Raw genomic sequence first — 26,039 nt, 5'->3', positions numbered from 1 at the left:
ACCTGTTAACAAATTTCAGTCTGTATGTTCTCTACTTCATCCCCCTGCTGCTCTCAATAATTCCACTGACTTCATCAGCTCCAGGAGCTTTTCCTTTTGGCAGTTGTTCCATTGCTGATATCACTTTGCTTTTCATTATTATTGGTTTTTCAACAAATTCTCTCCTTCACTATTATCATCTTTCTTGTACAAATCCTCTTCATTCTTTTCCCATCTTTTTTCATTTCTGCTTCTTCCATCAAGCATTTTTCTGAATTACTTTTTACAACTCCTAATCTCTAGGGATAAACTTCCCTTAAGTTCATTTATCTTTCGAAACAGACATTTCTTGTTCTACCCATAATGTTGCTTCCTTCAGTTTCCTTGCAACTTTTGTTTAGATGTTTTTCGTTATCTTTCCTAGCTGTTTCTGAAAATCTGCACTCATTTGTCTAGCCCTTTCTTTGTTTCTCTGAAGTTTCATTTTTCTTCTTTCCTCTGCTATTTGATTAGCTTCTTCTGAGAGCCATTAAAATCTTTCTTCCTTGTTACTTATTATTACTTCGTTATTAGTCATTTTTACTTAGTCTTCTTTGCTTCTTCTATTACTGTACATTTTGTTTTTCCCCACAGTTCTGATTCTCTCCTGTCCTCTCCAAACTTTTTAATTTCTTTCCAAACTTCTGCTTTAAATAATTCGTTTATATGATTTAAATCAAATCTGATACTGTCATTTTGTTTCATTTTTAGCCCTTAGTTTTAATTTAACTTCAGCTTTCAATAATACATTAGAAATATATACACGTTTACACAAGAATAATGTTTAATTTGCCAAATATTTTGGTCTGTAATATTTGTCTGAATATTATGGACCATCTTCAGTGGCTATAGGAATAGTTTTAAAAAACAAAAGGGGAATACAAACAATTGATCATTCACACATAGATCGAACCGCGTGATGTCATATCGCTAAGTTTTAGACGAGTAAACATTTTTAAAGTCATAAAGATATTAATTCAGAAATTCATATAATAATCTTAAATAACATTAGACTAATATAGGAAATTTACATTAAAAAAAAAATTAATGTGTTATAAAATTAAAGTAGCTGAAATGTTTTACTTGTTCTATAGATTCACCAATCACAATACAGTTGATATTTTCAATGCTTCTGCCTATTTTCATTGTCTTTGTCTTGCTATTGCTGACCTTCATACCAAATCTATTACAACAGTTATTCAATTTAGTCATGGAATCTTGCAGACTTGTGCAGGATTTATTTAGAAGTATAACATCTCCAATTTTGATACCAGGTTTAATATTACTTTCCTTCATAATGTGATCCATATTGATAATAAATAACCGAGGGGATAATGTACATTCTTGTCTGACACCAGATTTAACATGAAACCATCTTCCTGTACTTCCTTCAATTCTAACTGTTGATTTACAACTAAAACGAAGATTAAATATTGCTTGATATAATGCTCCTTTGACACCAGATGTAATTCTTGTATTCAGATATCCTGATATTGACTGTCCTGCCTGTTTGGCCATAGTAGTTGTTCAGGGACCTGGTATACCCCTGGTAGGTCTAGGGGATGTGGCTGGTCTTATGTGGTCTATAGACCATATAAGAAATTGGCATATGTTATACACTTCACCAAACACCAGCTGCATCTCCTAGACCTACCAGGAGTATACCAGGTCCCTTGCAGTTGCAAACCATCCTACTACTGCCAAACAGGCAGGACAGCCAATATCAGGATATCTAAACACAAGGATTATGTCCAGTTCCACCAATACAACCACTCAAGACTTGCCGACCATGCTTTGGACACCCACTACAGGATACGATGGAAGAAAACTACTGTATTATACCATAGTAAATACAAGTAAAAAAAGGCTGTTCATTGAATCTGCCTCGGCTCTGAAAAACTTTTCAAATATCAACAAATTTGAGTGCATGAGAAACTGTCCCAAATTTGGAAAGCATGCATTTTAAGATCATCAGCCCAACTGATAAGACCACCCAATTTAGCCTACTGGTGGATGCTGTTTAGGACTCTACGCCCAACTTCTGTTGTCTTTATTCAGCCTCATTTGCTCAGTGTTATTTTCTGCATCCAATATCATTGTTTTTATTAACTCTGATGATGGTAATGTAACATTGCCAAAATATAGAAAGGTATTGATTTTTAAGTTTTTTAATTAATATTCTAGTATACGTTATCATTTCCTTAAAAAAAATTAAAAGCTGTGTATAAGCTTATCTACAAGAATATCCCATATTGCTTTATTTTCTGGATGGTTTACATTTAGAGCTTCAGACTAGAAATCTGTAAATAATCTGAATAAAATTATATTATAAATATTAAATTCCTTTTTGTTTGATAATTCTGTTCTTTTATTTCCAGGGAAGCACTGTAAACTACAATGTAATGCTTCCAGTTTATAATATGCTTTCGAAGTCATATAGCGGTTACACTTGTTTAGGAATAGCACTTTTTGTCGGTAAGTTACTTTCTAGCTTACTGAAAAGAGAAAAAAGTTGAGCTTGTGTGCACAAGTATAGCCTGTTTAATGTTGAATACTTGATTACTAGGCACTTGTTCTTAAACAGAAAATAATTTTTTTGTTTGAAATATATATTAGCAGAAGTGCTTTAGCAACTAAGAGTGCTTGTTGCCTCTAATTTTTATTTTTATTTTTTTCATCTAATATGGTTTCATTAAAATATCATATGCTGCTCCTCCTATTGAAGAACCACTGTGTAGGTGCCATGCAACTCTGGTTTGCTTCTGCTGTTAGATTTTCAGTCCCTCACACATTTAAAATAAATTATTATTATTATTATTGCTGCACAGGCACCTCCATGGGAGTCCTAACACTCATCATCAAAGATCCCAACTATCAACACAATATCTATTGTACTTTTCCTTGAAATCATTAATGGATAAAACACAACTGACTCAGTCAACCCATTCCATTCATTCACCACTCTCCAAGCAAAAAATCTAGTATTCATGCCCTTGCTAACTACACTTTTACCCAACTTCTAGGGATGATCTCTTATTCTGCACCTTCTAGCCAAGTGCTGACATAAATCCTCTAAAAGCCTTTAAGTAACTTTTTATTTCTATCATCCTCCCTTTTTTGCTTATCAACCAACTTTTGCAATTCACCTCAATTTATCTTCCTGGAGAGCATTCCACAGACCAATCACCATGTTGGTCACTTGCCAACATGGCGATTGGTTAGTGTAAGCAAACAAAGTTTGCATCTGAAGTATCTTCAGGACTGAGGCAACTCGTAGTAAAGGTGGACCAAGCCCTCATCACCCCTTGTCTCAGTATCTCCCATAATGCAAAGCACATCTCCTTGCAGACATGCATAATGCTATGTATTAAGGGAAGGGCCACTACCCAGACCGGTTTCGACCTTTATTGAGGTTTCGTCAGTGGGAGCCAGACCCAGAAGTGGTGATACTAAGGCAGAAGCAATGCAGTCCTGAAAATACTTTAGGCTCAAACTTTGTTTGCTTACACTTGGATAAAGGATTAAAGTAAATTTATTATAGTCTAACCAAGTGGAAAATAAACTTCCAACATCTTTCTCTAAATCCAGAGTAATTTAATAATAAGGTGGTACACCTTTTGGCAACTCGTATAGATAAATATGACCTCTCCACTGCTTCTGCCGTTCACTTTGTACTTTGCTAATATGGTGACTCAAATACCACACTGGAGCACAGTATTCTGCACAAGAGTACACTAGGGCATGGACAGCAGATTTTAAAGTGTTGGCTCCTGCCCCCCCCCCCCCCTCCCCAGCCCAAACACGCACAAGCTTCCTGATGATATTATTCCTAGTTTTTAGCATTTGGCAGACATTTTCCAGGTGTTTCCTTAAGGTTATGACTAAAGTATGACTAAATCTTGCTTTCCTGTGAAAATTAATATTAGTGAAGCTATCAGGATGCTAAAAATTAAGATGAAAGAGTCTGTTGTTTTGATTGGCAGTGACCTGAAAGGTGAAAAATATTGGATGATATAAAAGAGTTATTGGAAGAAGTGAAAAAAAAAAAAAGAGCAAGAGGGTGATAAGTCTTCTGCCATGCTATAATAGAGGCAAAGTTGAGGACAAGGAATACAGTATTCATTTGTTTGTGATGATATAATCACAAATAAATCAATTGCATGGTTATGCTGAAGGAATGATGTGGAGTTCATAGACCTATGGACTGAATTTGATGGATGGAAGGACTTGCATAATATTGATAGACTATAAATGGATTTGGAGTTAGGTGTCTAGAGAGCTTTGTTAACCAAGAGTGTGGAAGCGCAAAGTCAAGAAAAGTAAAACTCTTAGGTTGGAGGCAAGAGGGTGTGTATGCACAGGGCCTTCACTTAATAAGCGCTGATAAAGGTTCTTTGCCATCTGAACGGAATTTAAACTCAGGTCATCCAACTGAACTATGGAGACTGTTACCTAAAATTTTCCTCTCACAGCATTCTCACTAAAGCTTCTTGTTTCTTTCTGGGCATTGAAGGTATTTCATAAGGCATATTCCAATAATTGGACCACATTTTTTTTTATATATATATATTTTTTATTAAGCTAAAAGCGCAATAAAGAAATAAAACCCGACAAGTTTCGTAAGTCGTTTGACTTGCACCTTCAGGGGTAAAAAGGTAACTTAAAGTTTAAAACAACAAAAAAGAGAAATTATTCTAAAATAGTTCATACTATACAGCTGTAGCCATCTGACTGTTCATAAAATTGAAAAATCAGAATGCAGATTCAAATCAGTGCTAAGTTTAAACAATGCTGGATGATGCCACGTTCTGTTGTTCACGTTCATAATGTCCAAAGTCTGACTGAGGTATATTTTTTATCAAAGCTGACCAAACTTGGTGTAGAATTAAGCCTTGGTTTTTATTGCATTGTGTTGGAATTCTAAGCATGTTTGCAGCTTCTTTAAATTTCCTTATGTAACAGTTTTTTTCATAAAAAACTTTACATAAAAAGACGTTTGTTTTATGCCAGAGTACATTCTGACCGGTGGAAGTAGTATGGAAAGCTAGACCTGATTTGTGTTCTCTTCTGTTTTGCACATCCTTTTGGTGTTTGTTCATGCGTATTTCCCCATATCTTCCTGTCTGTCCTACGTAGCAGATGCCGCAAGAACAATAAATTTTATAAACACCTGGTTTTTTTAAAGGATGATGTGGAGGTTTTGGGGAATATAGATATGTTTTCCAGCTGCAGAAAGGCTACTTCGATGTTCTGTTTGTTTAGTATAATTTAGCTATCTTGTCTGTAACATTCATGATATATGGAAGCATGATAGCATATTTGAAATCTTGTTTCTGTGAGATGTTTGTAGGAGGTGTGTGGAGGATTTTTTTGGTAGTCTTGGGATCATAACCATTTTTTTTTTCGGGATCTATGTTAAATGTTCCAATTCTTCATTTCTCTGTTTTTCTGTGCTGGAAATATTATAAACTCTGTCCCTCAGGGTTTTTATTAGACCTATATTTTGCGAAGGGTGGTGGTGTGAGGCCGCATTAAGAAATCTTCCTGTGTTGGTGGGTTTTCTATATATTGAGAAAGAAAGTTTATTATCTTTTTCATTGACTTCTAATAGGATGTCAAGAAAAGGAAGTTTTCTAAGTTCTTGTTCTAAAGTAAATTTTATATTCTTATGTAAATTATTCAGGTAATCTTTGAAAGCTATGAGTTCATCTGTTGTTCCTGGATATATGATGAAAATATCGTCTACATAGCATAGCCAAATTTTTGGTTTTTTTATGATAATTGATTAAAGCGTTATTTTCAAAATTTTCCATAAATAGGTTAGCTAAGCCGGAGAGAGAGAGGGAAGAGCTCATAGCCAATCCTTCTTTTTGTTCCCAAAATTTGTCTTGATACATGAAAAAAGTATTATTTATACAATGTTTATAAAGATCTACGATGTCCGGAGGAAAGAGGTCTTCAAGGAGATTCACAGTTTCGTTTCTTGGAACATTTGTAAATAGGCTGATAACATCCAAACTTGCTAAGATGTCTGAAGGTCCAATGTCAATATCTTTTACCTTCTCAATAAAATGTGCACTGTTCTTGATTAAAGAAGATGTTTTTCCTGTGTGAGGTAAAATCATGTTGGTGAGATGTTTTGCTAAATTAGAGGTCAGAGAGTCTCTTCCATCCACTGTCAGTCTTAAGGGAATACCTATCTACCTATCTTATGTATTTTTGGTACACCATAAATTCTTGGAACTAATGGGTGTTTTGATTGTAGAGTTCTTTTAAGTTTTTCAGTCCAGTTAGGCATCTTTTTAATTAGATCATTGGTTTTATTGTGAGTGCACCATGTGGGATCTCTGTCTAAAGGTCTATAGGTATTAGAATCTTCAAGAAGAGTTTTCATTTTATTGTTATACTCTTCAGAGTTCAAAACTACTGTTGCATTCCCTTTATCTGCTTTGATTATAACAATATTTTTGTCTGATTTTAGTTTTTTTAGGGATGTGTATTCCATGTAAGGAAGGTTCCTTTGAGGTAATTTGCTTTGCAATAGTAATGCTGTGCTCTGTATGCAGATGAGATCTGATGTATCACCAGGTAAATTTCTAATTCCTTTTTCTATTTGAGCGATTATCAATTTTTGGTAGGAAACGTGGTGTTAAGGCAAAGTTAAAACCTTTCAGGAGTAGATTTTTTTTGGTTCTTGATAGGACTCTTGAAGAAAGGTTAATAATTACTTTGGAAAAATTTAGGTGTTTTCTTTGTTTTTGTTTTTCATGAAGAAGTAAATTAAAAAATTTTTGATTAAAGTATGCTTCTTCTGATCAGAAATTGCTGCTGCTTTGTTATATGTGATGGTGTCTATGTTGTTCCACAGGTCAGACGGAAGAGATGTGGCTAACTCATTATGTAGAGAAAATGTATCTCGGCTTATTTGTGCTAATTCTGATCTAGTGGCTGAAATCCTTTCTCTCAGAATCGCTAGTTCCATTCTTCGGTAAATTCTGTTAGCTTTATTTATATGGAATGCACGCTTGATTTGGATGAACTTAGGTATGATTTTGTTATCTCTCCATCGGATTAAGAATATAAGACGGTTGATGATGAAATTCAGATGTTTAATACTTAATTTCTCTAGTCGCATAACTTTATTGTGCTTAGCTTAATAGAAAAAAAATGTGGTTCAATTACCGGAATATGCCTTATGAACTTCTAAACCACAGAAATCTCCACTTACAATTGAAGGTATTTTCCATATGGTATTTTGTTTGACTGAAAATCTGGTTTGCCTTTTGAAAAATCAGTAACAGTTGCTTGAATAAAGTTATAAAATCTAAGGGAAAATAGATTCTTAATGCAAAAGGGTAAGCTTCATTTTCTTTAAAAAGTCCTTTTGATATTGTAACATCATCTCCTTTCCAATGGCCTGTTTCCTCCAAATGTTATCATTGCAGAGTATTTAACATGTGTGATTTGTGTTCCCACTGCAATATACACCTACCATATTGAATACAGATAATGAACTCGAAGATTTCTATTTATAACATGGCTGCTGCTTTTCCCGATTCATTGTCTTTTTTGGTGAATTATGGTAAAATTTATATAATGTTTTTACCACCATTTCAATGTCTTCAATAAACGGAACATATTAAATAGAAATGAAAACAGCTACATTCAAATCATGTGCAGTATAGTGTTGATATGAGATCAGTCATTTTAATAACTAGCCCACTTTTTCCCAGCATGTTAGCTGCTTCTGCTCTAAGCCCACTTACCAATTACCAGTCCTCCATGCTTCCTCTATCCTTCAGCTGTTGAGTTTTAGAGTCAGTTAGTTTTTATCTATATATTCCTATAAAGGACAAGTTCCTCCTCATTTGAAATATCCGTAGAAGCATCTAGAGACTTGACTGGAGGTTTTGATTTCGTAACTAATTCTTATGCTATCTTATGGAAGTGGCCACATAATGATACCACTGGATTTTGCAAAGGTATTGGACAGGATACCACATAATACTTGGTTACACAATTTGGAACAAATGGGAATGGATATAAGAGTAGATGATGGATACCAAAGAATAGAAGAATGTAAGTGACTAGCATCATGCCTGTGTTTTGACCACTGCTGTTTAATTTGTACATAAATGGCTTGAAGGAAAATTTTATTTTATTTTTTTTATGATAACCCCACACACGAAAGGTCACATGACCCATAACACCACATCGGCGTGTGTCAGCAAGTGATTAATGAGAAAAATGTAGCTTATTGATGAGTTTTTTAAAGAATGGGCAGTTGTACCCCAACTGTATGGGGGAGATTGTTCTGAAGAATAGAGGTGGATGGAAGAAAAAAAGGAAGGAAGATGATGAGAAGTTAGTTTGTTATGTTTGTTTGTTTGATGATGCAAAATTGGGTAGGATAATAGTTAATCAAGGTGATAGGAGAGCTCACAAAACAATTGAAATAGACTGACAATATCGGTAAAAGATAATGGGTTCCAGTTTAATGTATATTATATACTTACATTTAATATTATAAAACTGTGAATTATACATTACAATATTATATACATACAGTTTAACGTATACCTCTGTATTATATAGAAGTTAATGCATTGTAAAGTTATGCATTATGGATGAAAAGATTACTAGTTGTGTACACCATTGATGGAACTGTACTCCAGGAAGAGGATCTGGAGGCAAGTGACCAAGATGGTGAATTACTTGTGGAATGCTCCCTAAGATGATAGACTGAGGATTGCCAAAGTTGGTTGATAGGAGGGGAAAAAAGAGATATGATAGAAACATTTAAGTTACTTAAAGGGTTTTATAGGATTGATGCAGATGAAATATTTCAGCATTTGGCTAGAAAGTAGCAGAACAAGATGTCATTCCTAAAAATTGAGTAAGGGTGTGAGAACTAACTACATTTTTCACTTGGAGAATGGTGTATGAGTGGAATAAATTGACAGTCATTGTTAGTGCTTTGTCTGTCAGTGAGTTCAAGGAGAAATATGATAGAGATTGCATAGATAGTTTGGGTCTCCCACAATGAGTCCTTGGACTTCATGGAGGTAGCCAATGATAGTAATTTAGATAACTGAGATAACTAGAAATTTGATGGAGCTAAGTTTGAGCTGTAGGAAAAATCTTCCACAACTTCAAATTCAATCTCTTCTATAGTAGATTAAATGAATGCATATTTGTAGCTCATTTCTTAATGATTTGTGACATGTTCTATACCAGGCATGGGCAACCTTTCTTAGTTCGGGGGCCAAATTATCATTCTGTTCTCCTAGTCAAGGGCTGGACCAAATTATTAAATAAAATAAATTAATATTTAATGAATTAAAACAAGTTGCTACTTCATATTTCATTTATTTATAATATAATGCTTTGGTTAATAGGAGGAAAAAAAGTTGGTTGATAGGAGGAATAGGAGGTATAAAGCTCTACATAAATTTTATAATATAATGAATGACATAACAATTTAATGTGAAGATTGGCCTTGTATTTCAACTACGAGACTATAGTTCGCCCACCAATTAGAGATCCTTCGACAACACTTCTGCACATGTCAGAAAAAGGAGAATCTATTCCGATAATAGGGTAATCAGTCCGTATTGTGGGATGAGTCGTTTATTATTACAGGTCGGAAAATTAACTTCTCTTTTATGATTATTGTAGTTAACTATGTTGCTTGTATAACAGTTGGGAAATTTTACCTATAAAGCACGTGATTTCGCGTGTTGGCGACCAGTTCGTACGTCCTTCATTTCTTTCTTACCTTCATCATGAGTCGACTATTCTTGGCAAGACGCCAAGCAGAGACCTACAAACGGTGGGCGAACTATATCAATATTGACGTTAATATTACTTAAGGATAATCGCATAGAATGTTCAAGGTTTTTGTCCATTATTCTTGTCTGAATTTTTGTGTTTATTGTATTTCATCTTCGAAAAAAACTGTTCACATATATATGTGCTGCCGAAAAGACAAATGATTTTTCTTGGAAAGGCACAACAGTTGGGAAATTTTACCTATAAAGCACGTGATTTCGCGTGTTGGCGACCAGTTCATACGTCCTTCATTTCTTTCTTACCTTCATCATGAGTCGACTATTCTTGGCAAGACGCCAAGCAGAGACCTACAAACGGTGGGCGAACTATATCAATATTGACGTTAATATTACTTAAGGATAATCGCATAGAATGTTCAAGGTTTTTGTCCATTATTCTTGTCTGAATTTTTGTGTTTATTGTATTTCATCTTCGAAAAAAACTGTTTACATACAGGGTGTTCGGGATAAATTTGACATATTTATAATTAATTATATTTTTCCGTAAGTTACATGTATTAACACACACTTCTCTTCATTTAAAAGTTTGGACCCTTCTTCATTCATATACAAGATGTCAGAAAGGATGGATAGCTGGAACCCACCTGAATCATGGAAGAGAATAACTTGTATCATGATGATTCGTGCCCGCCATCAAAATAAGGATATTACGACTGCTGCCCAATGCTCCCTGAATACAGTAAAAACAATCAGGCATGAACTAGAGACTTGCAATGGTGACTACGAGGATGTAGCAAGAAGAAAGATCCCTAGCAGACGATCTGATTGCGTTCGTACAGCAGAATTCCTCGCAAATCTGCAGGAACAGGTGTTGAAGAACCCTGGCATTGGAATTCGGGCTTTGTTCGTGGAGTTGCTAACTGTAGTCAAGCCCTGGATAACAAGGGAAGCCAATGGTAGGCCGTATGTATGGCAGCAGGATTCGGCCCCTTGCCACACCTCTGGGAAAAGTCAAAAATGGTTGTCTGAAGATTTCTACGACTTCACCAGTCCAAATGTTTGGCCTCCAAACTCCCCAGACCTTAACCCCATGGATTATTTTGTATGGGGCGCAGTTGAAAAAGACACCAATTGCACTTCCAGTAATACAAAAGCCCAGTTAATGGATAAAATTAAAACAGTTTTTGTGGCCCTTCCCAGGGAGACTGTAGCATCAGCTTGTTCGAGGTTCCGAAGCAGAATTGAAGCTGTGATCGATGCTAATGGTGGTTATTTTGAGTAAATCTTGTTGATAGTATTGTAATTAACTCTGCCTGTAATGTTTTTTTGTCAATTCATTAAATTTAATAGATACAAAGAAGATTTTCTTTTTCCTTACGAAACTGTCAAATTTATCCCGAACACCCTGTATATATGTGCTGCCGAAAAGACAAACGATTTTTCTTGAAAAGGCACGTCAATTTGTATATATTTCTTCCACCAAATAAAATTTATAAAAATTCATCAAAGCAATGTTATTAAATTGTGATTTTAGCACTAAATCTGCCTGAAGCTCAATAAGTTCCATCTGTAAGTTTTCTGGCACATTATTTACATCAGCATCCATCGGACGAGCAAATATAGCGAATGTGAAGTTTTTGTTTTTGAAGTCGGTAAACCTTGTATCAAATTAGTCTATTAGTGTCTTCAGTTCATCTCCATAACAATTATAAGGGATATTTATATGAGTTGCTAGAGTAGGAAAATGATAACAATTTTTAGCTCTTATCTGACTTTCCAACAATCGTAGTTTATTACAAAAAGCTTTGACATGTCCATGCAGTTCATGAACCAATTATCCTTGTTTTTGCAATTTAAGATTCAGTTCGTTTAGGTATCCGGTGACATCTACAAGGAATGCTAAATCACACACCCACTCATCATCTTTTACTTGGTCAATTGTGTTTCTTTTTATGTCCATAAAATCTGCAATGTCTTGTCTCAGATCATAAAATCGTTTTAACATTTTACCTTTACTCAACCACCTCACTTCACAATAATAAGACACATCTTCATAATCTGAAAATAGGTCTACCAAATACTCTTTAAATTGGTGGTGATTAAGTGCACGTGACTTAATAAAATTAATACTGGCTACTACAACTTCCATAACATTTGTGAATTTAATTGATTTTGCACACAGATTTTGTTGGTGGATAATGCAGTGAAAATTTGTTAATTTTTCCAGATGGATCTGTAGTTCTATTGCTTTTTCATGAACTATTCCAATAAATCCCTTCTGTGCACCAATCATTGCAGGGGCTCCATCAGTGCATATGCCAGATAGTGAACTCCATTTAAGCCCAAATCTCTCGAAGACTGTGTTGACTGTTTCAAATATATCTTCACTGGTAGTTGTTCCTTTTAACTGCTGAAGCAGCAATAATTTTTCTGTGATGTTGAAATCCACATCAACTCCTCGAATAAATATTACTAGTTGTGCTGTATCGGAGGCATCGGCGCTGTCAACCAATGCAATTGAAAATGCTTCCAATTTAGCAATCTTCTCTTTTAAACTTCTTTTGATATCATCAGCCATAATTTCTATCTGTCAGACAACAGTATGTCTCGACAAACGAATATTCTTGAAGTCTTTTTTTTCTTTTCAGGACATATTATACTTGCAACATCCAGCAGACATTCTTTGATAAATTCTCCTTCACCAAATGACTTAGAATGCTTAGTGATTTTTTCGCTTACCACAAAGCTGGCTTTGACAATGCTGTGGTGCTGCGTTCTTTGCTTGTTGAACATTTGCTGCTGGGTATCCAAGTTCTTCTTCAACTTCTGTATTTCATCTTTTCGTAGTTGTCCATCAATTTTTGGGTGATCCGCATGTCTCGAAGTAAAGTGTCTCTTCAAGTTGTGTTCTTTGTTGACGGATATGGATTCATTGCACAGCAAACATACAGGCAAACCTTTATTCAGAATAAAATAATAATCCTCCGTCCAGTTATTTTGAAATTGACGATTCTCTGCATCTACTTTTCTTTTTTTTGCAATAACCCCTGACATTGTCCCAAGTTTATAAGTGATATTCAGAAATGTCAAACAAAACTGTCTTCTACACCACAGACACTGAACAGAACACAACATCAATGCAGGCACTGAACAAAACATAACATCAGTGTAGTCACTAAACAAAGCACAACACCAACGCAAATACCGAACTGACACGTTGTGACATGTTCGCACACGTCACTAGTCTAAGTGAGAAAGAGACCTTGGTTGGAGAAAACATCATGTGGTTTGCACAAGCCATATGACGTCAGCTTAATGTGAGTTAGTAGAGCACACCATGTTTTCTCCCACCATGAATCAGGCAAACTTTGCTGAAATAGATTAGGGCCAGATCCAGGCTGGGGGTTGCCCATTTGTGTTCTATACCATTATTCAATATCAGTGCTGTGACATTTTCTCCTTATGGAAATCAGTGCATAATGTTAAAGTTATATACTATATCTTTAATATTATTTTAGCTTAATTAGTTAGATTTCTCATATCTAATTTTTGTTTTGAATTTGTCTGAAATTATCACTGATCATGGATAGTTATTTTCTATCCCAAATATTTAATTGATTTGATCGGTAAGTATTGTTTAATTATCTTGTGTGTGCATGTTGATATATATATATATATTATGTCAAAAGTTCCTCTGAAGTTACATTGCTGTTTAATTAGTATGTTAATGTATTTTAAGATGTACCTGTGCTATAGAAACAAAAATATTTTTACATTCACTGCAAATGCAAGTTTTTAACTAATGTATATAAACAAACATTTCAACCTGAAATTTTCAGATTGACTTCAATGTAACTGACAATTAAAAAAAAATGGAATATCAACAGTAGATTTCACAAGCAAGATACAAATCACCTACTACTGTGATAGTACAGTTAATATAAGGTTGAAATATACATACATATGCACAAAAAACTTACTGTTATACATTTAGTAAGGATGAGACTTCAAAATTTTTGGTAAGAAAACAATCATTCTGATTCAAGTTTGGATGATGTAGTAGCACTCTCTTTGGTGAGCACTCAAATTGAAAATGGCATCTTTGTAAATGAATCTGTGTTAATACGTTCAGGTCAGGGTGATAGTAGCTTGCTCGCCATGGAGCAAGGGAAATTACTGGCAATTTCATTCCTGCAAGGGGGGGGGGGGAAATAAGTGGAAAGAAATGTTCTTTTCAGAATATATTAAAAATAATAATTAAAGAGAATGATATATTTGATTATTATTATTATTATTCGTGACACCTCCAAGGAGTCCAAGGACTCATCTCGGGAGGACACCTACTATACAACTGTTTTCACCACTACACCGAACCTCTACCAATCATCTCCATCAACGCTGTCTACTGCCCACCACCACAACTAGTATTTTTTGTCTGTAAATTGCATGTGTTCTGAAGGGCCGATTTGTCTGTATGTGGGATGAAAAACCCAAGTTTAAAGTTTCCAGGAGAAAAAAGCCTGCTACCTCCGTATGAAATCAGCTAACTCGCCTTCAATTGAAAAAATCCACATAAAAATTCCTCCCGTCGCAACGAGAATTGAACTTAGGCCTATTCCAATTGAAGGGTGCAATGTACCGTCGTTCTTCCAATTGCGCTACAGAGGCGCTTATTAATTACTATACTTAATTTACTAAAAGATGTAAAGAATAATAAATAGAAGAAGAGCAAGAATAGGCTGGAATAATACATTAAAAATATTTTTCTTTATAATATAATTTAATCTCAATGAATAACTGAGAACCAAACCTTGGAGTCTCAGTGGCAAACTCTGAAGAAGACATTGATTGATTCAAGTGGGGAGGTATTGGTGAAGTTGTCTGCAAGGATAGAAAAATAAGAACACCATGGTGGACACAAGTTAAAGAAGCAGTCATGGAAAAAAAGAAAGCATACCAAAAGTTCCTAGCAAATAAGTCGGCACATGCTCTAAAAGAATACAAAGAAAAATGTAAGAGAACTAAGCTATGTATGAAAGTAGCTAAACAAAAGTCATGAGAAGACTTGAGTAAGAATACAGAAGATAAATATTAGGAAGGTTACAAAATATTTTGGAGGCTATTGAGAAACCTTAGAAATGGAGGAACGAGTAATGTAAAAGGAATTGAGGATGATAAAGGTGACATGAAAACTGAAGATAAGGATATCCTAGATGTCTGGAGTAATTATTTTGAAAGACTGTTAAACAAACCAAGCAGTGATTGAACAATACTAGAAAATTTTCAAGAGAAATGTGTATCAATACTTGAGGTAGAAAAAGCCATCGAAAACTTGAAATGTGGAAAGGCAGCTTGAGTAGATGATATTCAACCAGAAATGCTTAAGTATGGAGGTATAAAAGTTTTGCATAATTCAGAGGGCCTTTATAGAAGGTCAAATTCCTAATGATGGAGTAGAGCTCTCATAGTACCCATCTATAAAAAAGGGGATAAAGCTGAATGTAAAAATTACAGAGAATTTCTCTACTAAGTGTTCCAGGTAAGATTTATGCAAGCATACTTGAAAAGAGGTTGAGAAATATTGTGGAAGAGAAACTTGGAGAAGAACAGGCAGGGTTCAGGCCAAACAGAGGTTGTCAAGATCAGATTTTCACTTTAAGAGAAATCTTCTTGAATGGCAGTCAGTCTCAAGTAGAGTGATGTGGGCAAATATGAGAATGTGGAACTGGACAATGAGACTTATTTGTGCCTATGGTCCCACAGAAGGTTCTAAGGTAGAAGTGGAGGAAGTTTTAGAAAAAAGCAACTGACACAATGAAAAAGGAAAAGTTGGTCCTTGTTGGGGATCTAAATAGCAGAGTAAGAAATGATTGTCATCATCAGTTGCATCAGTCTTGGGACTGGTAGCTCAGCAGCAATTTCCTCCATTCCGCTTTGTCATTGGCTTTCTTCTTAACCTCCTCCTGGTAACTCCTCAAACCCGTGCTGTCTTTGACTTCATCAAGAGAGCTTTTCCTTGGTCTGCCTCTTCTTCTTTTCCCCTCTATTTTGCCTTTAGTTATTCTTTTCACAAGTCCATCATGTCGAAGTATATGTCCAAACCACCTATCCCTTCTAATTTTGATCGATTTTATTAGAGTTCTTGTTTCGTTTATCTTTCTCAGGATTTGTTGGTTTGATTTTTTTTCTGTCCATTTTATTTTGTTCATGTGATGCCAACACCACATTTCAAAAGCCTCCAATCTTCTTACACCTTCTCTGCCTAGAATCCAGGTTTCACGTACATACAGTGCAATACTCATATCAATGTCTTTACTAATTTTTTTTTCAATTGTAGGTTGAGGTTTCCTGTTAAAATGCTTTTCATCTTAGAGAATTGCTTTTGCATTGTTTATTCTTGATCTTATGTCTTCTTTTGTTCTGCCGTTTTCTGTTATTAGGCTTCCTAAATATTTAAAGCTTTTCACTTGTTTTATTTGTCCCCCGCTGATGTCTATATGCTCTGTATTGATAGGGATTTTGCCTATAACAATGATTTTAGTCTTATCTGTGTTGATTTTCAAGGTTATTATTTAGTAATTCTAGCATTGTTTTTAACGTTCTTCTGTTTTCTGCTACAAGGGCTATATCATCAGCAAATCTCATACACATGACTTGCTCACCATTTATCTTTATGCCACTATTTATTTTATCTTTAGTTTCCTGAATGGCCTTTTCAATATATAAATTAAATAAAAGTGGTGAAAGTATACATCCTTGTCTTACTCCACTCCTGATATTTATTATTTTCTCCTTATCGTTGATTTTATTCCGTCCATTTTGATTTTTGTAAATTTGATAAATTATTTTCATCATCATCATCATCATCATCAAATTCCTGCCATGTACCCTCAAGGGGTGTACAGGATATAACAGCACTACATGAAAAAATTACATCATTATTAACTTCCTATCTACAATTTTCCTCCAAATCAGTCTGTTACTTGTCAACACTCCAATATTATCAGCTATTATATTTCTGTCGTCTAAGGCACTTTGTACCATATCAATCCACCTATATCTTGGTCTTCCTCTGGGTCGTTTTCCTGCCAACTTGGCAGAGAACACTTGTTTTGCTAATCTTTCCTCTCCCATTCTATTTAAGTGACCATACCACCTGCGATTAGCTCTGCTAATGCATTCCTGGATGCTGACAATGTCAAGTTCTTTCCTAATATCCTCGTTTTTAATATGATATTGCCATTGATGCCATCTGTTCATGCCTCTAATCTTTCTCAGGACTCTCATATCTGCGGTCTCTAGTCTTTGGTCAAGTGTTTTACTTCTGACCCAGCTCTCAGATCCATAAGTTAAAACTGGTTTGAACACTGTCTTGTATACAGCTAATTTAGTGTTCCGACTAATTTCTTTCTTATTCCATATGAATTTATTCAATTGACTTCCCACGATACCAGCTTTGCTGATTCTGTTGTCTATTTCCATATTTAATTTACCATCTTCAGTAAAAATCGTGCCTAAGTAGCTGAAATGTTTTACTTGTTCCACAGGTTCTCCATTCACAACACAGTTGACATTTTCAATGATTCTGCCTATTTTCATTGTCTTTGTCTTTTTATTGCTGACCTTCATACCATATCTATTACAACAGCAATTGAATTTAGTCAGAGAATCTTGCAGACTTGTAGCGGATTTATTTAGAAGTATAACATCATCCGCATAAAGCAAAGAGCTGACATTAACATCTCCAATTTTGATATCAGGTTTAATACCACTTTCCTTCATAATGTGATCCATATAGATAATGAATAACAGAGGGGATAATGTACATCCTTGTCTCACACCAGATTTAACATTAAACCATCTTCCTGTACTTCCTTCAATTCTAACTGCTGACTTACAACTCAAATAAAGACTAAGTATTGCTTGATATAATGCCCCATTGACGCCATATAACTGCAGCGTATTGAATAGCTTCTCTCTTGGCACCTTGTCATATGCATTTTCCAAATCGACAAAACTTAAATACAGATCTTTGTTATATTCCCATGCTTTCTCGACTATTTGTCGTAAAGTGAAGATCTGATCCTGACAGCCTCTATTTGGCCTGAATCCAGCTTGTTCTTCACCAAGATTTTCTTCCACAATTCTTCTCAACCGTTTCTCAAGTATACTTGCATAGATCTTGCCAGGAACACTCAGTAGGGAAATACCTCTGTAATTCTCACATTCAGTTTTATTTCCCTTTTTATATATGGTTACTATGAGAGCTCTACTCCAATCATCGGGACTTCGTCCCTCTGTCAAGGCTTTCTGAACTACGCAGTGCAGCCACTGTAAGACTTATACCACCATACTTCAGCATTTCTGGTCGAATATCATCTACTCCTGCTGCCTTTCCACATTTCAAGCCTTTGATAGCTTTTTCTACTTCAAGTATGGATATGTATTCCTGACTATATGCCTGTTGAGTGTTTTTTATCACTGTGCTGTCATCACTGCTTGTTTCATTTAGCAATTTTTCAAAGTAATTACTCCATACTTCCAGGATATCTTTTTCTCCTGTTTTCATGTCACCTTTATCATCTCTAACTCCTTTTACAGCACTCTTTCCTCCATTCCTAAGCTTCTTCAACAACCTCCAGAATATGTTGCCACCTTCTTAATATTTATTTTCTATATTCTTGCCAAAGTCCTCCCATGACTTTTGTTTAGCTAGTTTTACACACTGTTTAGCTTTCTTACATTTGTCTCTGTATTCTGTAAGAGTAAAAGCTGACTTATTTGCCAGGAACTTTTGATATGCTTTCTTCTTTTCCTTCACTGCCTCTTTAACTTCCTGTGTCCACCAGGGAGTTCTGTTTTTTTATCCTTACAGACAACCTCACCACATGCCTCTCTGGCAGAATCAATCAATGTTTTCTTCAGAGTTTGCCACTGAATCTCTAAGGTTGATTCCTGTTCTCAAACTCTTTCATTTTCTTTTCAATTATCTTTCTGTATTTTAGTCTACAGTTCACATCTGAGAGCTGCTCAACTTTTATTCGCTTTAAAAGTTTCTTACATGTTATTCTTTTCAATATGAAATTCAATTTTATCCTGCTCAAGACTGAATAGTGATCACTTCCAATTTCAAATCCTCTGTACACTCTGGTGTCCTGCACCAGGGAGAAAACATCACTATCAACAATGACATAGTCAATGAGACTTTTCTTATTCCTAGCCTCTTCTCTCCATGTGAATTTGTGCACATTTTTATGTTGGAACATGGTGTTAGTAATAACCAGTCCATGTCCTGAGCAGAAATCCAACAGATATTTGCCATTATTATTAGCTTTGCTCTCTTTTCTCCAAATTTTCCCAAAATATTTTTGTATGTCTCATAATCATTTCCTACTCTGCTATTTAGATCCCCAACAAGGACCAACTTTTCCTTTTTCATTGTGTCAGTTGCTTTTTCTAAAGCGTCAAAAAATTCCTTCACTTCTACCTTAGTAGAACCTTCTGTGGGACCATAGGCACAAATAAGTCTTATTGTCCAGTTCCCCATTCTCATATTTGCCCACATTACTCTACTTGAGACTGACTGCCATTCTAGAAGATTAGCCTCGTAGTTTGTGTTGAATACTATGGCTACTCCCTCTTTTCCTTGATTGTCATTGCCTGAATATAACATTTTGTATTTATTGCTCAGAAAGATCTCACCAGTTTTCGTCTTTTTTGTTTCAGTCACCCCTATTATGTCGATCTGGTACTTATCTAATTCCTCCGCTAGCTCCATTTCTTTGCCATTCAGGCTTCTTACGTTGATAGTACCGATCTTTAACTCTGGTGATGTTGAGTTGGGGTTCGTTTTCAGATTTGTTCCAGTAGCTGACTTTTCACTGTTCACCCTGGTTCCCTGGCGAAAACAACAGGGGTCTTGTTTAACCGGGCGACGCCTCAGCCGGCATGAAATTTTGTCATGTTGTACCATTATTTTTTTATTTTGGTTTAACCAATAAGAATACAATTTGGTCGGCTAAATCCCAAATTGCCAGCCCATCCTCGTTCGTTCAGTATCAAAGTAGATACCCAACAGGGTGCACCACGAGAAGGTGAGGATTGGACATTAGGTCAGAAGCTCTGGTCGGTTCTCCGCATTCCTTTAAAGGCTATGTGGAGGTCTCCTCTCAGTTATACAGCTTTGACCATTTTCCTATTCCTCAAATCTATGCTGATATTAGTTAGATAATTTAGGAGTATTTGCTGGTTTACTTTATAAAACGCTTTCTCTAAATCAAGGAAGCAAATGTAAGTATTTTGACTAAGGTCTAATCTTCTCTATATTATTGTTCTTAAACAGAGTATTGCCTCTCTTGTTCCTTTATTCTTTCTGAATCCAAATTGGTCTTCATCCAATAGACAATCTATTTTTGAATAAATTCTATTTTGAATGATAGAAATGATTGTGAGACATACAAAAATAGTTTGGGAAAATTTGGAGAAAAGAGCAAAGCTAATAATAATGGCAAATATCTGTTGGATTTCTGCTCAGGACATGGACTGGTTATTATAATACACCATGTTCCAACATAAAAATGTGCACAAATTCACATAGAGAGAAGAGGCTAGGAATAAGAAAAGTCTCATTGAATATGTTATTGTCGATAGTGATGTTTTCTCCCTGGTGCAAGACACCAGAGTGTACAGAGCATTTGAAATTGGAAGTGATCACTATTTAGTCTTGAGCAGGATAAAATTGAATTTCATATTGAAAAGAATAACATGTAAGAAAGTTTTAAAGCAAATAAAAGTTGAGCAGCTCTCAGATGTGAACTGTAGACTAAAATATACAAAGATTATTCAAGAAAAAATGAAAGAGTTTGAGAGCAGGAATCAAACCTTGGAGATTCAGTGGCAAGTTTTGAAGAAAACCCTGATTGATTCAGCTAGAGAGGCATGTGGTGAAGTTGTCTGCAAGGATAGAAAAATTAGAACTCCATGGTGGACACAGGAAGTTAAAGAAGCAGTGAACGAAAAGAAGAAAGGGAAAGCATATCAAAAGTTCCTGGCAAATACGTCAGCTTGTGCTCTTAGAGAATTCAGAGACAAATGCAAGAATGCTAAACACTGTGTAAAACTAGCTAAATAAAAGTCATGGGAAGACTTTGGTTAGAATATAGAAAATAAATATCAAGAAGGTGACAAAATATTCTAGAGGTTGTTGGAGAAGCTTCGGAATGGGGGAAAGAATTCTGTAAAAGGACTTAGAGATGATAAAGGTGACATGAAAACAGGAGAAAAAGATATCCTAGAAGTACGGAGTAATTACTTTGAAAAACTGCTAAATGAAACAAGCAGTGATGAAAGCACAGTGGTAAAAAACACTGACCAGGCATGCAGTTAGGAATACATATCCATACTTGAAGTAGAAAACGCAATCAAAGGCTTGATATGTGGAAAGGCAGCAGGAGTAGATGATATTCGACCAGAAATACTGAAGTATGGTGGTATAAGAGTCTTACAGTGGCTGCACGGCATAGTTCAGAAAGCCTTGACAGAGGGACGAATACCCGATTATTGGAGTAGAACTCTCATAGTACCCATATATAAAAAGGGAAATGAAACTGAATGTGAGAATTACAGAGGTATTTCCCTACTGAGTGTTCCTGGCAAGATCTATGCAAGTATACTTGAGAAACAGTTGAGAAGAATTGTGGAAGAAAAGCTTGGTGAAGAACAAGCTGGATTCAGGCCAAATAGAGGCTGTCAGGATCAGATCTTCACTTTACGACAAATAGTCGAGAAAGCATGGGAATATAACGAAGATCTGTATTTAAGTTTTGTCGATTTGGAAAAGGCATATGACAAGGTGCCAAGAGAGAAGCTATTCAATACGCTGCAGTTATATGGTGTCAATGGGGCATTATATCAAGCAATACTTAGTCTTTATTTGAGTTGTAAGTCAGCAGTTAGAATTGAAGGAAGTACAGGAAGATGGTTTAATGTTAAATCTGGTGTGAGACAAGGATGTACATTATCCCCTCTGTTATTCATTATCTATATGGATCACATTATGAAGGAAAGTGGTATTAAAGCTGATATCAAAATTGGAGATGTTAATGTCAGCTCTTTGCTTTATGCGGATGATGTTATACTTCTAAATAAATCCGCTACAAGTCTGCAAGATTCTCTGACTAAATTCAATTGCTGTTGTAATAGATATGGTATGAAGGTCAGCAATAAAAAGACAAAGACAATGAAAATAGGCAGAATCATTGAAAATGTCAACTGTGTTGTGAATGGAGAACCTGTGGAACAAGTAAAACATTTCAGCTACTTAGGCACGATTTTTACTGAAGATGGTAAATTAAATATGGAAATAGACAACAGAATCAGCAAAGCTGGTATGGTGGGAAGTCAATTGAATAAATTCATATGGAATAAGAGAGAAATTAGTCGGAACACTAAATTAGCTGTATACAAGACAGTGTTCAAACCAGTTTTAACTTATGGATCTGAGAGCTGGGTCAGAAGTAAAACATTTGACCAAAGACTAGAGACTGCAGATATGAGAATCCTGAGAAAGATTATAGGTGTGAACTGATGGCATCAATGGCAATATCATATTAAAAATGAGGATATTAGGAAAGAACTTGACATTGTCAGCATCCAGAAATGCGTTTGCAGAGCTAATCTCAGGTGGTATGGTCACTTAAACAGAATGAGCGAAAACCTGAGCAAAACGACCCAGAGGAAGACCAAGATATAGGTGGATTGATACGGTACAATGTGCCTTAGAAGATAGAAATATAAGATCTCATGATGTTGGAGTCTTGACAAGTAACAGACTGATTTGGGAGGAAAATTATAGATAAGAAGTTAGTAATGATGCAATTTTTTTCATGTAGTACTATCATATCCTGTTCACCCCTTGAGCATAGCAGGAATTTGATGATGATGATCGTGGGAATATGATAAGGATCTCTACTTAAGTTTTGTAGATCTGGAAAGACATATGAAAAACACTACAATTATGTGGGGAAATGGAACAGTATGCAGAGCAATACATAGTCTATATTTAAGTTGTCAATTGGCAGTTAGAATTAAAGGAAGTATAGGGAGATGGTTTGATGCAAAATCAGGAGTAAGACAAGGATGCACATTATCTCCTCTTTTTCATCATCTGTATGGATCACATGAAAGAAAGTGGCATCAAGTCTGATATTAGAATTGGAGATGTCAAACTTAGCTCTTTGCTTTATGCAGATGAAGTTGTACTCAATCCTGGAGACTTGCACTAGAGCAAGTCTCCAGGATTCATTAACTAAATTGAATAACAGCTATAAAAAATTTGGCATGAAAATTAGCAATAAAAAGACTAAAATTATAAAAATAGACCGGAACATAGAAAACTTCAGCTGCTTTCTGAATTGAGAGCCTATCAGACGAATGAAATATTTCAGCTACTTTGGCACAGTTTTTATTAAAGATGGCATGTCAAATCTGGAAATAGACAACTGAATTAACAAAGCTAGTATGGTGGGAAGCCAGTTGAATAAATTATATGGAATACAAGGGGAATTACCTAAAAAAAACACTAAACTAGAAGTATATAAGACAGTGTTCAAACCAGTTTTAAGTTATGGATCTGAGAGTTGAGTTTGAAATAAAACAGTTGATCATACATTTAGAGGCTTTAATAAATGACCTTAACAAAAGGTATTAACCTTTTGTTACACTAACCACTCTCCAGCCAAAAGGCTGTGGGTTCTAATCCTGCCGTTGGCATAGATGTTTGTAATTGTCCTTGGAAATACTAGTGGTGGTGGACAGTGGTAGATGGCATTGGTGTAGTTGCGGTCAGTTGGTGGATTGAGTGGCGGAGACAGGTGCCCTCCCTCAATGAGTCTTTGGACTCTCTGGAGGTGTCTAATAATAATATAATAATAATAATGACATCAGTGGCAGTATCATATTAAAAATGAAGAAATTAGGAAGGAACTTGACATTGTTAGCATTCAAGAATGTGTAAGCAGAGTTAATCTAAGGTGGTATGGCCACTTAAATAGAAAAGGTAAGGAAAGGTTAGCAAAACAGGTGTTTGATGGCAAGATGGCAGGAAATAGAACTATAGGAAGACGAAGGTCTAGGTGGATTGATTTGGTCAGAAGTGTCTTAGAAGCACAAAATGTTAGATATTGACAATATTGAAGTTCTCACAAGTAATAGATTGATTTGGAGGAAAATTGTTGATAGGATATTAATAATAATGTAAACTTAATCATGTAGTGCTGTCATAGTAGCCTTAACACCCTTGGGGATATGTATCAGGAAACTGATGATACCATCTGTGATATATGTGTGCTTGTGTTATAAGTATCTGGGATGGAGTGAAGAATACATGATCCTATAAACTCTAGACTTTCATATTTGCTTTTATGATGGGCATAATTAAAAACAAAAACTTATGAATAGATGGAAAGGGATTTGTTTGCAAAATATAAATCACTAACCAATAAGAAACAGCGACTGTATACATTGCTAGCTCAATAAATAACTATAGGGAGGGGCTTATCCTACGATTTAATAATCCTGATCAGGTGATTTGCATGGGTGTGGCAGGAATATATGTGGGTTGACTGAGAAGCACATCATCTTGTACAGTTTATTGTGCTGATGTACTTCTTTCTTTTAATATATATATATTTCACTTTATTTTCTGATAATTCTTGTATTTACTAATGATCAGCGTTTTTTTTTTCATAGTAATATAATATATACATAAATAATTTTGTATTTTATATTTTATATTTTTTGTTCCTTGTACAGACATATTTTTAAAAGCTCACAATATCTATTTTGCTTATGCACCGAAAAAATTTTATTTATGGATACTATAACATGACTCTACATTATTTTAAAAGTAGTGAATTATTCATATGATCTGTCTCCCGCCGGCAGCCAGGAGACAGATCTGGAGCTGGAAGGAGATGTCATCAGGAAGGTGATTAGGTTCAACAGTGGAAGAAGATGGAGGAGCTGAGAAGGAAGTAAGATGCAGGATACAAGTGGGTTGGAGGAACTGGAGGGAGATGGCTGGAGTGTTATGCGATAAGAGGGTGCCGATCAATCTGAAAGGCAAAATTTATAGGACAGTAGTGAGGCCAGCTATGACATATGCTATAGAAACTGTGGCCATGAGGAAAAATAACATCAGCAGGATGGAAGTAGCAGAGATGAGAATGCTTAGGTGGATGTGCGGTGTGACCAGAAAGGATCATCTGAGAAATGACTATGTCAGGGGAACAGTGAAAGTTACGAACTTAGGAGCAAAAATACAGGAGGCAAGATAGAGATGGTTTGGTCATGTGATGAGGAGGGAGGGCGAATATGTGGAAAGAAGGGTCATGCAGATGAATGTGCAAGGAAGGTGGAAGTGTGGGCGGCCAAAGAAGAGATGGAGGGAGCTGGTAGAAGAGGACTTGAAGATGTGGTGACAGCCCAAGAAAGGAAGGTATGGAAGAGACTCATTACAAATAGTGACCCCACTTAAGTGGGAGAAGCTGCAGAAGAAGAAGAAGTGAATTATTCATATGCATTAGTCCACAATTTAAAAATGGGAGGCTGCCCATCACGTTGTATACATAGCTTTTAATTTTTCAGAAAATGACAATGTATACTAGAATATTAATTAAAAACTTTAATCCATACATTCCTATATTTCAGCAATGTTACATTGCCATCTTCAGGGATCACAAAACAGTGATATATGCATGCAGGCACTCACACTAAGCAAATGAGGCTGAAGAAGGGCAACTGAAGTTGGTCCTAGAGTCCTAAAGATGTCCCCCATAGCAGGGTAAATTGGGTTGTCTTGGCCGTTGGGCTGATGATCTTAGAATGTACGCTTCCCAAATTTTGGGGCAGTCTCATGCACCTAAATTTGTTGAGGTTTGGGAAGTTTTTCAGACCTGAGGCTGATTCAAGGAACAGTCTTTCGTACTTATACTTGCTGGTAATAAAGTGGAATAAAGTGACCTTCCATCGTATTCTGTGGTGGTTGTCCAGTGCATGGTCAGCAAGATGTGATTGGTTGTATTGGTGGAACCGGATGTAGTCCTTGTGTTCGAATATCCTGATATTAGCTGTCCTGCCTGTTTGGCCATAGTAGGACAGTTTGCAACTTCAAGGGATCTTGTATACTGCAGGTAGGTCTAGGCGAAGTGGCTGGTCTTTGGTGGAGCAGAT

At 35.7% G+C, this 26,039-nt stretch overlaps 1 protein-coding gene across 1 annotated transcript in view; it reads left to right on the top strand.

The window, feature by feature from the left end:
* Positions 1-26,039, top strand: part of LOC150093413 (lysosomal dipeptide transporter MFSD1-like) — a 214,904-nt gene that overhangs the window by 52,439 nt on the left and 136,426 nt on the right. Inside the window, exon 5 of the mRNA XM_090413277.1 lies at positions 2,397-2,493. Within this exon, the coding sequence (XP_090269403.1) occupies positions 2,397-2,493 (97 nt within the window). The remainder of the gene's footprint in view (positions 1-2,396; positions 2,494-26,039) is intronic.

This window comes from Typopeltis vanoorti, chromosome 24 (assembly GCF_054136105.1).
Source record: "Typopeltis vanoorti isolate ZY-2024b chromosome 24, IOZ_Tvanoo_1.0, whole genome shotgun sequence".
Taxonomy (NCBI): Eukaryota; Metazoa; Arthropoda; class Arachnida; order Uropygi; family Thelyphonidae; genus Typopeltis; species Typopeltis vanoorti.
Note: the sequence above shows the minus strand (reverse complement) of the source record. Positions and strands in the feature narration are given on the sequence as shown.